This window comes from Cyprinodon tularosa, unplaced genomic scaffold (genome assembly GCF_016077235.1).
Source record: "Cyprinodon tularosa strain WSP-4 unplaced genomic scaffold, ASM1607723v1 ctg177, whole genome shotgun sequence".
NCBI classification, from domain to species: Eukaryota; Metazoa; Chordata; class Actinopteri; order Cyprinodontiformes; family Cyprinodontidae; genus Cyprinodon; species Cyprinodon tularosa.
The window spans coordinates 602,048-615,595 of record NW_024038589.1 but is presented as its reverse complement, the minus strand read 5'-3'; the positions used below and the strand labels follow the sequence as shown (position 1 = coordinate 615,595).

General features: G+C 36.9%; 1 protein-coding gene across 1 annotated transcript; it reads right to left on the bottom strand.

The window, feature by feature from the left end:
- Window positions 1-412: 412 nt before the first annotated feature.
- selenoo2 (selenoprotein O2) lies at window positions 413-12,742 on the bottom strand. The gene is given in 11 exon segments (XM_038281940.1): window positions 413-1,143; window positions 3,608-3,764; window positions 5,364-5,469; window positions 5,472-5,539; window positions 6,342-6,504; window positions 6,579-6,856; window positions 8,084-8,214; window positions 8,288-8,361; window positions 8,364-8,464; window positions 8,564-8,767; window positions 12,305-12,742. Coding segments are annotated over 11 exon segments (1,875 nt in total). The 5' UTR covers window positions 12,736-12,742; the 3' UTR covers window positions 413-981.
- Between the last annotated feature and the right edge of the window lie 806 nt (window positions 12,743-13,548).

Sequence of the window (13,548 nt, the reverse complement as noted above, 5' to 3'; positions counted from 1 at the left end):
TATCAATGACGTGTAGGTCGAATGAATGCGACCTGGCCGTACAGACACAGGTCGCATTTGAAAAGATCAGATACGTATCGGATTCAGGACCACATATCCAAGTGGCCTGGGTCGCATTTGAAAAAATCCGATCTGTGTCGTTCAGACTGTCATAAAAAGATCTGATACAGGTCACATATGGGCAAAAAATTCGGAATTGGGTCACTTCAGGCTGCAGTGTGAACGTAGCCTAAGTTTTTTGATTACCTTACTTTGAGTCGTCAATGGTGACAAAATCCATTTTAACCATAATATGCTGATCATTTGCTAAGTGGACCCTTTTATTATTGACATGCTTGATGTCACATCGGCTGAACAGCGTGGGAACTTGCGACCCGAAAAAAATTCAGGAAAATAGGATGCAATATTATAGACCACTTACGGTGGTCTAGAACATAATATTACGCTTCAAGTCGCTTGTTTAAGCAAACAGAAAATATAGCAAATTTGCATTTCCTTTTCTTTAGGTCTTTGAAAAGGTCTCTTATTATATCAACTTCAGTTGGATGGAAACCCGGCTACTCTCATCTTTTCATCAGGATTGTCAAGAAAATCTTTTAAAATATCTCTTTTTCTGTGTTTTTCAATTGAAAATTCAGCTACTGTAATAATTAAAGGGTTTTTAAAAATCAACATCATGGGTGCCAATAATTTCGAGGACTGTTATATTTAGGATTTCACTTCTTTTCTAAAATTAACTTTGATGATGTAATTTTACTCAAATCTCCAAAATGATCAAACTAATTCTGCAAGAATGAAGGGCTGAACACACCATAAAATAGCCGCTTCCCCTTCATGCAACAGAGGAGAGTCTGACAGTGTGACTGGTACAAACCTTTCCCTCACATCTATGTTATGTTTAAGATTTAGAGATTAGTTATGGGAAATGTAGTCCAGCAGTGAAAACAGACTCTCCTTCAGTCTGGGGAGGCTCTATGTGGATCAAGTGATGCAAATCTTTGAAGCCCAGGCTGGAGGCTTAGCGTCGTATTTATCAGGAAACCACCTCTCCTGATCCTCCTGTTCACCACATGCTGCATCTTGTCCAGACAAAGGTTCAGGATCCAGGTACGGCTTCTCCAAAATTTTCAGAACTCTGTTGACCTATCAGACAAGATGCAAGAGAGATGCATAACTGGGACCTGAAAAAGGCAGCCAAGCTCTATTTCCTTCGATAAGTTATGGAGGAAAAGGAGAATTAATGAAAAAATAAACAGTCATTTCAAATATAACAAATAAATCACACAATAAGAAATCTAATTGATAAAAATGATTTCTAATAATATATTTTAGTGCGTTAGGAATTGTAAATTATATGTATCAATCCATTAGCAAATAAGTAAAATATTTGAAAATGTGCAAATCCTATTTATACAAAGAGATTTAAAAACTTCAATTCATAATTCTAATTATAAATACCTTTCCTAATCTTACATTTAAAAAGGTTATTCCTTACTCCATTTCTGTTTTCTTTTTCACCTTACATTTTCAAATCCTTTTTTGCAGTTAGATTTTCTTATTATCTTTTCCATGTATCTTTTCTGTTACCCTTCTGCTTCCTGAGTGCATTGAAAACCATTGAACCATTTAAACAGCTTCTCAGATGTAACCAACCCTCTTATTGGTCAGTTTATGAACTAAGTGTGGCACTCTTGTTGGTACCCACAATGGTCACAGAAATACCTGGAAATATCAATACAAATTTTAAATATATGAAATTAACAAATGAAAGTCAGATTTTGTTTGTAACCATGCATTAACAAAATTATTGTTTTTTATTAAATTAAATGAAAGGAAAAAAGTGATGGTACTCTTAACTTATATTGTTGCCCAACAGTTTGAAGCAATCACTGTTATCGAATGATTCCTTTAACTGTCAATGAGGCTTCTGCTCCTCTCAGCATGTATTTTAGTCCACTCCTCTTGATCAAACTGCTATAATTCTTTCAGGTTTCAACAGGCTGCATTTTCCACACAGCCTTTTTCAGCTTCTTCCAAAGATGTTCAGTAGGATTTAGGTCAGAGTTCATAGAATGCCACTTCAGAAGAGTCCAATGTTTTCCTAGTTGTGTGTTTTGGGTAATTATCCTGCTAAAGACCCATGAATCAAGCTTTCTGACACCGGGCAGCACATTTCTCTCTAGAAATCCCTTGTTAATTTTTAGATTTCACTGTACCATGCATATATTAAAGACACAGCAAAAAAAAAGCAAAGCAGCCCAGAGCATAACAGAGCCTCCTCCATATTTTATAGTAGAGACAGTGTTCTTTTGTGTTTTGACAAAAAGTTCCATATTTGTTTTATCTGTGCATTGGACAGCTTTGTGGCTTGTCAAATTTAGTTTGGCATTTGCAGTCTGGCTTTTTTATAGTTTTTTTTTTTTTTTAGCAGTGATGTCCTCCTTGGTCCTCTCCCATCAAGTCCACTTTAACAATAATAGATGGTGCTATCTGAGAGTGATCCTCTTTGAGCTTTAAGTTCAACCTTTATCTCTTTAAAAGTTTTTTTTTTTTTTTTGGACTCTTTTCTCATCATTTGTATTATCTGTCTCTTTGATCTATTATTTATTTTACTCCTGTGGCCACATCCAGGGAGGTTGGATACAGTCCAATGGATCTTAAATGTCTGAATTATATGTGCGACAGTAGTCACAGTAACATCAAGCTGCTTGGATATAGTCTTATAGCCTTTACCTTTAATATGACAGGCTCTACTTTTCTTTCTGATGTCCTTGAACAACTCTTTCCTTTGCGTCCTCTGGTCCATGTAGAGTGCAATACACACCATGTACCACAAAGCTACCTTGTAGCCCTATATTTAGGCCCACTGACTGATTACTATATTGTAAAAACCTACCTGTGATGCTAACTAGCGGACACCCCTTGATTTAACATGTTGCTTGTGTCACATTATTTGCAGTCTCATCAATATTTTTTGCCCAGGCCTTTTTTATTAGTTTATGTTTAAAATCATTCCTTCGAAGTCTGTTTGAAAAGCATATCTGACTATTATTTGATCATTTTCATATTATTTAGTTTATCATTAATTTTGTCAGATTCAAGTTATTTTTGTGGCTATTGTGGGTCTTTCTTTTATTAAATAAGGAGTACCAACAATTCTTTCCATGTTTGATTTAATTTTTGTCTATGAACACCCCTTATTAATTATGAATGAATTAATATTTAAAGGATGCTGTTTCTGTTATGGAACAGCAGCTGGAGAAAAGATAATTGTTTTTTGAAAATATTGGGGTCAGACTTTGATCTGATAGATTTTAATAATTCAATTGCAATCAATTCCTTTTAGATTTCACTTAATGACTAAAAATAACCAATGTTTGAGTCTGTAACATAACAAACTAAAGAAGTGTTTAAGTCAAATTAGTTTTTATCGAAGAGTTATGGATGGCTTTTTTAGTGATTGTTCCTCTAAGAATTTTGAATGTGCAGATTGCAGAAAATAAACATAGTTAGTATCTTGTTTTGCTTAAAATAGTAGCTAGTTACCTCATCTCACTAGTTCTGCTTATCTTGTTTGATTTTTTTTTTCCTCTTGCATTGGTCTTACCTCAGAGAAGTCTCCTTTTTCTGCAGCTTGAATGGCGTTCTGTGCAATATAGTTGCGAAGCACCACCCGAGGATTGCTGCTGCTCATCACTCTGAGCCTTTCTTGTTTAACTAGGTGCTTGTCACTTGTGCAGTCAGACTCTCGGGCTAAACGCCTCCTGTTGTACCAGGAGCAAATAAAAGGACAATTCAGTTAAGTTTTAGTAACATGATGCCAAAAGCGGAGGTATGTATTCAACATGTAGCCATTATGTTTAATTTCTTTCTTCTGCATGGATATAAAAATCTGCCGTTATAATAACCACTATTTACCGATATCATAGATCATATGTTTTCCTCTCTATTTTATACTGTGAGAGGTCAACCACAGTGCTGACATCACTTCTCTGCTTCAGTGAAACACCCACAATCCTGAGCAGCATCACAATCAGTCACATGACCAAACAAATACCATGTAAACAATCCCTTCACCCTTCTGAAACAAAAACAACAGCTACAAGGAAAAAGTAGACATTGGTTATTAACATCATCCCAGTTGCACTTATCAAAGCAATACCGATATTATCTCGATATATCGTGCTATGTATATCGTGATATTGTGATATCTATATTAATTCTGCAGCTATTTCAGATAGGATAAATAGTTAATTTATTTGCTGCTGAATTGACGCAACTGCTCCAGTCTAAACAGAGTCTAGATTTTGTGCTTTTTTTAACAAAAAAAAAAGTGTCATAAATCTTACATCTGGGAGAAACTATCGCGAGGAGGAAGACTTAGTGAGACAGAGTTGGAGGAAGTTAGACGAGGAACTAGCACTGAGGAACTGCATAATGAGTGTATTTATGGGAGACTGAAACAAAGAGAGGACTAACGAGCAGATTGGGAGCAGGTGTGAACAGAGCAGACAGGAAAGGAGCTAGGGAAAAAGGAGAACACAAGAGGGCAGCAGAGGGCAACAAATAAAAACCTCAAAACTGTAAAATAACCAGAGAACACAACAAAATAAGAATAAAACCACTAAAACTAGAAAACATGGAGCAAAGTAAAACTAAATACTCAAAAGAAAACATAACAGAACCAGAACAGTGACACACACACACAGATTTATATATATATATGTGTGTGTTTTTTTTCATCTAGTATATTTAGAGATTTAGAGATGTACTGCACTGCTACACTGGGAGGTGCTTTCCTGCAGTAGGAATCTTTGACTAGAAAGACACCAATACAACTTGTTAATTTTCAATACGATACAGATATTGAACCGTAGGATATCAGCACAAATCCTACATACTTGTATTGGTTATTTTGTATGGTGGAACAGAGAAAATTAGAGAACAACAATTGGTATGTTTTATTAACCAATGGGTTATGGGTTACGTAAACAACCATACACAAGCTGATATAATCCAATATTAGCTTTTTAGCTGTCAAATCTGGACGTTCCTATCTCTGACTGGGTACAGCTTACAGAAAATTCGCCCCAAGAAGTTCCCCTGGATTTAAAAGAAGAACAGGGAACCAAAACTAAATTTCTTAACCCGATGTAAGCTATCAGGCGATATTTAAAACAGAATAGGGTGCGGATGTAAACAGTAAACTTATTTGACACCAACATCTGTGTTTCAGATGAAAAAAGCTGAGCCAGAAAAATGAAAAAGAATTTTAATAAAAACTTTTTATATATTTCTGATCTTCCAGCTTATGAAATTATTTACTTCCTATCAAGAATTCCTATGGTCGTTTTTTTCCTCACCTGTACCTGCAGATCCAGCGGCTCCAGTCGTCCCGCTGTTTTTCTCTCAGCTCATCTTGATCCGTCTCAAGGAGCTCTTTTAGTCGGCCCATTAGCTCCAGCTGTTTGGCCTGTCTGCTACCATCCCAAACATGACTGGGTTGGTCTGGGCCATGGATAGAATCATCGCCAGTTCACTGCAAATTGATAACACAGCAATGATAAAATTGTTTTAATTGGAAAAAATATAAAGACGTAGAAGTCCTTAACACAGGTCTGTTTACGCATTACATTATGACTTTCCAAAAAAGTTAAAAAGCAATCCACTGGACTTTATTTCTGAGTTTGAAGATGTTTCACTTCCCATCCTGGAAGCTTTTTCCAATTCAAAATGGGAAGTCGTTTGGACCCGTTCTTCCTGCTCAATTTGCATGTTTTCTAAGCTAAAAAAGGTTTTGTTTTGTTCCAGTCTATAAAGCATCATACTCAACACTAATTCTTTTAAATAAAAAAGCTTCCTGGATGGAAGCGAAACATCTTCAAACTTGGAAACAAAGCCCAATGGATTGTTTTTTTTTTACTTTTTTGGAATGACTATGACCTGGATGACTAAGAATCTTCACCAGCATACGTGACATTATAACCAACAGCTCTGACCTGTCCAGGTAGGGACTTAACTACACGTTAAATCAAGAGGCAATTTTGGAGATGGTTTGAGCCGATCCAAATAACCAGTCATCTCTAAATGGTCATAGTGTTCTGCTAACTGGTGTTTTTTACAGTAACCTCTATTATAACTTTAACTTACATATTATCTTGGTAACACTGTCTCCCAAAATGCTGGCATTAGAGGAAACAAGAGATCAGATCATTGATTTAAAGAAATCAAACATAAAAAAACATTCAATGAGAGCATATGGTGGGGCTGGTGCACATTTTGATATGATTTTATGGCAGTTGTATGAGTACAGCTAAATTCATCCACCATACACTTCTCACCGGTCATCCATTGTGGGCTGATTAGCCACCTTTAACTCCTCGATGGACGCACACTGTTCTACAATGAGGTCCACCATTGGCTGCACAGTAATCTTCTCATCATCTCCTTCCTCAGGCCATGGGACACGACTCAGCAGGCGAAAAGTGTTTGTGAAATCTGCCCCTGGATCCAAAAAATATATTTAAAAAAAACTTAAAAAAAATTAAATGTCAAGCATTTCCTTTTTTTTTTATTACCAGTGTTATGCATGACCCGGAAAAGCTCCGATATAAGCTCTCTGTCCTCTGCTTCTTCTTTTCTCACAAGACCCAACTTTTTTCTCATGCCGGATAAGTAAAAAGCTTCATAAGTTGGCATGAAATCATCAAGAACCTCTCCGGCATCTGCAGCCTTCAGCTCAGGGCCCAACGCTTCAGCCAGACGGGCCAGGTTCCATCGGCACACAGAGGGCTGGGCTTGGTACGAATAGCGCCTCCTTTTGTCAGAGGCATTGCAGACAAAGTCTGGATCAAATCTGTCAAAGAGACATCAGTGGATGTATAATCTCAGTTAAAATCTCAAGTTTTTCCACATTTGAGGACATTTTTTTGTGGGGTTTTTTTTAGAAATGTATTGGAGGGAAACATGTTTATAATTTTTTTTTAATGTGTACTGTATATGCACCACTTGTTTGGTTCCACCATTTGTTCTTCCCATGGTTCAAATCTGCTAGTGCTGATAGAATAACTGATGGCTTAAAAAGTCAACTGTCCAAGTAGAAATTTCTTCCTCTAGTTAAATTATTGTTCAGAGATAACACAACTGATCAAAATTGCCTAATTTTAATAAAGGAATCAGTCAGGAGATGGCTAAAGCTCCAAAAACTCACATTATTACTTCACTGCAAAAGTAATAATATAAGAAAGTATGATAATTAGATTTGTGTTTAAAATAAGAAAAAAAGAAAAACCCTAATATCTTTTTTTTTAATGCATAATATCCAATTATCTTATTCTAAGGTAAACAAATACTAATTGCACTTGCTCAAATTAAGGACAAATAAACTTATTTTGAGGAATTTTCCTTATTTTAAGATCAGTTTCTGCAGCCTATTAGCGTGGCAAAATCAAGAAAGCGATCGCTTTACAGAAACTTTTCAGGGATGCAGACGTTAGACGCTGCAAACATTCATTCCTTGTACTGGTAGCATAATTTTCTGTCATTCAAACATCCAGGCATGGATTGAAATCTACTGCAGCCTTGTGGAAGAAAGTTTCACAGTCACATAAAATCAAACTTCTATTTTTGACCTCAATACTAACAAGACTGCAAAAAGTTTCCATCTGACCAAGTCTTATAACTTTTGAAGTCACCAAAAAGTCTTTTTGATCAGCTGCACTTCAAGAAGTCTCACCAAGTGCAATTGTCTTACTACACTGGCATATTATTGAACTTGTTTTATGTATAATTATCTAAAAAGAAGATTATAATCTAATAGAATCTACTCTGGTTTAGTATATTCATCTAAAAACAAGATTAAAAAGACTCTTCTGTTAGACTTAAGACTTATTTAGATGGACTATTTTTGCTGTCAGATCTATATTAGACATTAGGGCTCCACACCTTCGCTTAAAGGTGTGAACAGTTGTGCATCCAGATTTTTTCCTTTGATAATTTTGGCTTTTAGTTGAATTGTAAAGCATGAATAATACAATCAAAGTGAAGTGTCTCTATCTTTATATTACAAAAAATCTTGTATTACCTGTCCATGAAAGCAAAGGGGCCATAGTCCATAGTTAGTCCCAGGATGCTCATATTGTCTGTGTTGAGGACCCCATGGCAAAAGCCCACGCATTGCCACTGGGCCACCAGCTTTGCTGTCCGCATCATCACCTGGCAGTGAACAAATCAGAGACAGTGTCATAAAGTAGACCTGACCTGGGAGGGAAACACTGCGAGCTCTCACCTCTCTGAAAAACGACAGATTTCTTTCCTTCCTGTCATGGTGAGCCTGCTGAATTTGTGGATAGAAACTTTCATCACATAATCCAGCAGCTGGGCACGGATGTCATGTCGGCCCGCGCTTGGACCCTCTAGGCCAGAGAAGTCATCTCGGCTCTGGAAGATCTCAAAGGAGCCGAACCTGTTGGTTGAAAAATGAGAGAAGCAACACAGAGAACTCATGTTAAAACTTTCTGTTGAGCCAAAACTGCTGGTCATGTCCACAGAGAAGTTACAAAACCTGATGAAAGTAGGATTGAGACGCATAACCACTGAGCAGCGCTCCTCAATCCGTTGACCATTGTTTAAAGGATCTCTACTGACGTAAAGGTCAGAGGTGACAAGTGAGGCAGCTCGGGTGGTGGGGATCCCAAGGGCGGCCATGGCTTCACTGCAGAGGAACTCTCTGATGCTGGAGCGAAGCACCTTTCTGCCATCACCTTCTCTGGAGGGAGCAAAATAGACAAAGATATTAGCAGAGGTGGGTAGTAGTTAGCTTTTTTACTCAGTTACATTTACTTCAGTAACAATTTGAAAAAAAAAAAAAAGCATTTTCCAGAGTAGAGCCATACTTACTTTTATTTGAGTAAATTCTTGTTAAGTATTGCCACTCCTACTTGAGTAAAATCTCTGACAACTCTGTCCACTGTGAATAATTTTAACTATTCTAAAATCAATTAAACATACAGTAAATTGTAGATATCATCAGTGGAAGTTCGTTATGCTTTCCTAACATATATACAGTTCTTATTGCAAGGGTTGGTTTAGTTTTATGCTAAAAAATCAAAATAGTCAAAGTATTTCTTCTGCACAAATATTTTCGTATATATTCATGACCTTTATGTGTATTCTTTAGGCATTTGTGTCTTTAAAATGACAGAACTTGCACATAAAGTCTGTTTGCCAGCATGATTTATAAACATTAAATGTGATGTTACAGTTACTCAGTACTCAAGAAGCCTTTCTACCAATTTTTTTTTTAGTTTTACTGGAGTAATTTCCTGGATGACTACAGACAGAATCATGAAGACTAAAAAATGAAGCAGAAGTCTATTAACTACTAATAGGCAGAGTATGACACAACGGCAAACCTACCAAGATAAGTTCATCTATATAAGCTGTGCAAACGGGAAGCAGAGCATTAATCAGATAAGTAGCCAAAGAGACTGAAATCCACAGATTAGATGAGACTAGCTGTGGATGGTGCGATGTACATCCTCAGTTCTCAGGAATACATTTATCAGAACTTAGGTCTCAGTATTGAACTCATCTTTTAAATTCAGTGAACTGTTTATTAATGAGACAGATATTTAAGTTAAAAAGATATTTAAGTTATATATTTAAGTTAAAAACATCTTCAACTTTGTTTTGGCCAACAGAAAGTGTGATATTACTGGGTAGACATCCCAACAGGCTGCATCCTAATGGAAAATTTAAAGTTTGTGGTCCTCCATTTCCCATGATTTATTGTGGGTCAAAGTGAATTGGTAAAGCTCAGAGAAATCAATATATTTTGCTTTCTATGTTTGAAGTTGTTTTTAGGTGACGTAGCTTTGTGAAACTCAAATATCTGCCTGTAATTTTAACTAAGTCTTTGTTGGTAAGACCTAATAAGTTTTTACATGTAGACTGAGAAACTTTTTTTCCTAGATGACTCATTACTGGGGGAGTCCTAAAATATGCAAAGGGAGAACCATCAGATTTTAGCACAAATCTAAAAGATGAGTAGAGATAATACAGTTAAACCTTTGACATTGACCAATGGGCTCCATCAGTTCTGTGAGGCTGAGCTCATTTCCACAGAGCAATGAGCAAAAACATCAGTGTGTCGATGAGCAGATTAGGTCACGACTCAAAATACTTGCAGCAAAAGATGGTTCCACAAAGTGTGCCTTCAGAGAGCTGGGCACAGAGGCATTTAACATTTTTCAGATTAGTTTTAAAAGAAACAAGCATTGTTTTTTCCAACACTGCTTCACAAATAGAATTATGTCAGCTGCTATGGGGGACCCTGAGGCTACACCATGCCAGTTCAGAGACATAGTCATGCTATAACCCATCCCTTAAAATACGGAATCATCCTTTGTTTGGCAGGAAAACATTGCGTCTCATATTGAAGGATAGGGGACGCGTTTTGTCCCATATTTTCGTGAATGTCCAATACAAATGTCTGTCATACTCACATCAACACTGAATCTAACAGTAAATTAACAACATTAATTGCGGGAACTATTAGCCAGCTAAACTCTCCTTGTGCTTCTAAGAAGGACCTCCTCAGCTGCACATCAGCTGCCGTCACTGTTGCCTAGTGATGGACTCCCCTCACCCACACTGCTTCCTGTCACCCATGTTTACACCCGATACACCACTTATGAAAAAAAAAACACTTTAAAAAATACAGACGTGATTGGAAAAAAGCAAATCCCTGAACAGTGTGAGTGGGGATGAGGAAAATTGCAAAATTGTGACTCTCAGCAAATGTTCACAATGATGCAGATTGTACCATCCATGGCTCTGGATTTCCTTTATAGCCTGACCATCCTCTGAGATCAATATGATACATAATATCATGACATGTGGATTTAATGATAATTCTTTCAATATTCTGTATATCAGTAAATATAAGTGGCTATTTTAAGAGTAAACCAAGCTAAGAGGAAAACAAAAAACAAACACACATTTCTAAAATAAGGGCCTTTTTTGAATATAATAGTCCTTTATTACACAGTTCTCATAAACTGACAACTATTAGGTGTTAGTGCCATCTGGTAGATTATACAGTGCAATATAGGGCACTTTATCACATAATTCTCGTCATTTGCTATATTACTCTAAACTGGCAGTAGTCCGATTTATTTGTGTAGTTTACTAGTTTTCTACGTTATCTGTGCTTTATTTGTTGTGAGACTGAAAATTCAGATCTTGCAACAATCCAGCTCAATATTGCTGATATGCAGCAATGTTTTACAATAAACTGTCCATTGCTAATCAAGGATTTTAAGCTTAGTTTGGACAAACTTGGATGCTTCTTTACTTAAAGTAGTGGCATAAAATAAAGGATACTACTAGATGGCAACCCTATACACAGTAAAAAAAAAAAGGTGGCTTCCCTTTCTTGAGTTTAAAAAATATTTTCAGTTGTGTAAACCTGGAAAACTAAGAGGCAAATATAGAGATAATAATCTAAGTCAGATTAGTAAACAAAGATATTTGTAATCTTTAACTTTATCTGGTGAGTATTTATACCTTTAACTTTTTTGGTTGCTTAAAGAGGTGAACGTTCAGTTCACTTTATCTTATTGATTTTTTATTTTATCAATATAATTAAGGCTAAATAAATGGTGTTAATGAAATAACATTGTATGTTCTTTACAATGACAATAAAGCCTTTTATTAAATGATTTTTAAGTCTGAAGCAGACCTATAGTTAAGGCAGCAGTGATCAGGGACTGGAGCCGCCATGCTGTGGCCTAGTGGTGAGAGAACAGAACAATTACTTCTTGGACGTTTGAAACTTTGACAATTATTTTCCCTTAAACAAAAAACAAACAAAACAAAAAAAGTTAGGAAAAAATCTAGATGACAAACTCCCCCGCTACAGGAAATTAGCTATAAAAATATGATTTTTAAGTAAGAAATGTAAGTTTTCACTGCCTTTTCCAAATCACCACTACTTGTGCATAAGTTGGGAAATTAATTATTTCTAGTTACAATGAGCTAGAATTCAAAGTTTGGCAAATTTTAAATTATTAAGTCCTAAACTTAAACATTTGTGTAAGTTGTTTAACTTGTATGACGCCTAATCAGGAAAAGATTTTTATGGAAAATAAATTAATAGTAACCGGAGGTGAAGCCAGCACCTGGGTGTACCATAAGCTCTTAATCAGCTCATATTTATGTAAGACTTAGACATTTCTCTAGGGTGACCTTTAACCCCATTTTTTTATTTCTCTCCCTTTTATGAAACAACAGAAGAAAATACCTGGAGTAAGGTGTGACCCCTGCACCTTTCACTTGTATCTCCCAACGTCCGCAGGTATCCGACTCCACCTCCCCTAGGTACATGACCGCCCCATCGCCCAGCTGACCCGCGAAGAACCCAAACTGGTGCCCGCAGTAGCAGTGTGCAGCTGCCTGGGAGCCCAGCAGCAGCCTGGAGCCGCTCAAATACTCCGGGGCCAGAGGGTCATCCAGGACGTCTTGCACATTCAGGCCCAGCAGAGACAAAGCCGGCTGAGACAGAGCCACCAATCTGGGCCGGAGGAGGGGCTGAAGGGAGGCGATCTGGGAGTAACATGCTCCTGGGACGGTCCTGGAGCCCGGCTGGTCTGAGACATCTACTGGAAGCCTTCTCAGCACAGTGTTGTTAAAAATAAGTCGATCCAGAGCAGAGCTGCTCTGAGGGGACTCCATTAAGTAGAGCTGGTGATAATAATCTGACCCAAGCAGGCAGAGATAATCCGGGCTGAGAGCAGACATGGGGCCTCATTAGGTCTTACTACCAGCAAATCAGCTCCCTGCTAGAAAAGCAGAAAACTATCATTTAAAATAAGACATGTTTTGGACTTTAACTGTAATTAAAGAGTTTTATACTCAAGATTAAGGTATATTATCATAAACTAAATATGGGTCTGAATTTCACTGTAAAACAAACCTGTTTAGTCGACTTTTTTTTATTATTTTTATGAACTTTTTTGTTTAAAATGATCAGATTCATTGACTTTTTTTAACTTAGTGTGAATTCTGTTCTTCTATTTTGGGGTGGCTGAAGCAGAAGCCCCTTCGAAGCCCCCCTCAAATCAACTAACTTCAACATTGTCCATCAGCTCTTACCTCTGCTGGTGGCAGTGGGTACGGTCTGTACAAAGACTGGGCTGGACAGACCTAAGTGGGCTACTGACATGTGGGAATTTGTTGTAACTTTAATATTACTTTCAGCTTGCAAAATTATTATTCTTTTTCGTGCTGCATATCAACGTTGTTTTATCATCTTTGCCAATAAACAAAACAATAATTTTCTCTGCACTTCAATGATTTCATAAGCAATATAGCACAATTGTTTATATACAAATCATAGAAGTGAAGAAAAGAAAAACAATATATACACTGTTATCGTCATTTTAGATGTTAGAAAGAAATTTTGCAGCTCCCTGGGTTTTCTTTTCTGGGAAAACTGAGATCCAGTGACTCTTAGAGAGTCTTAGTGTTTCACTAAACAATAATCTG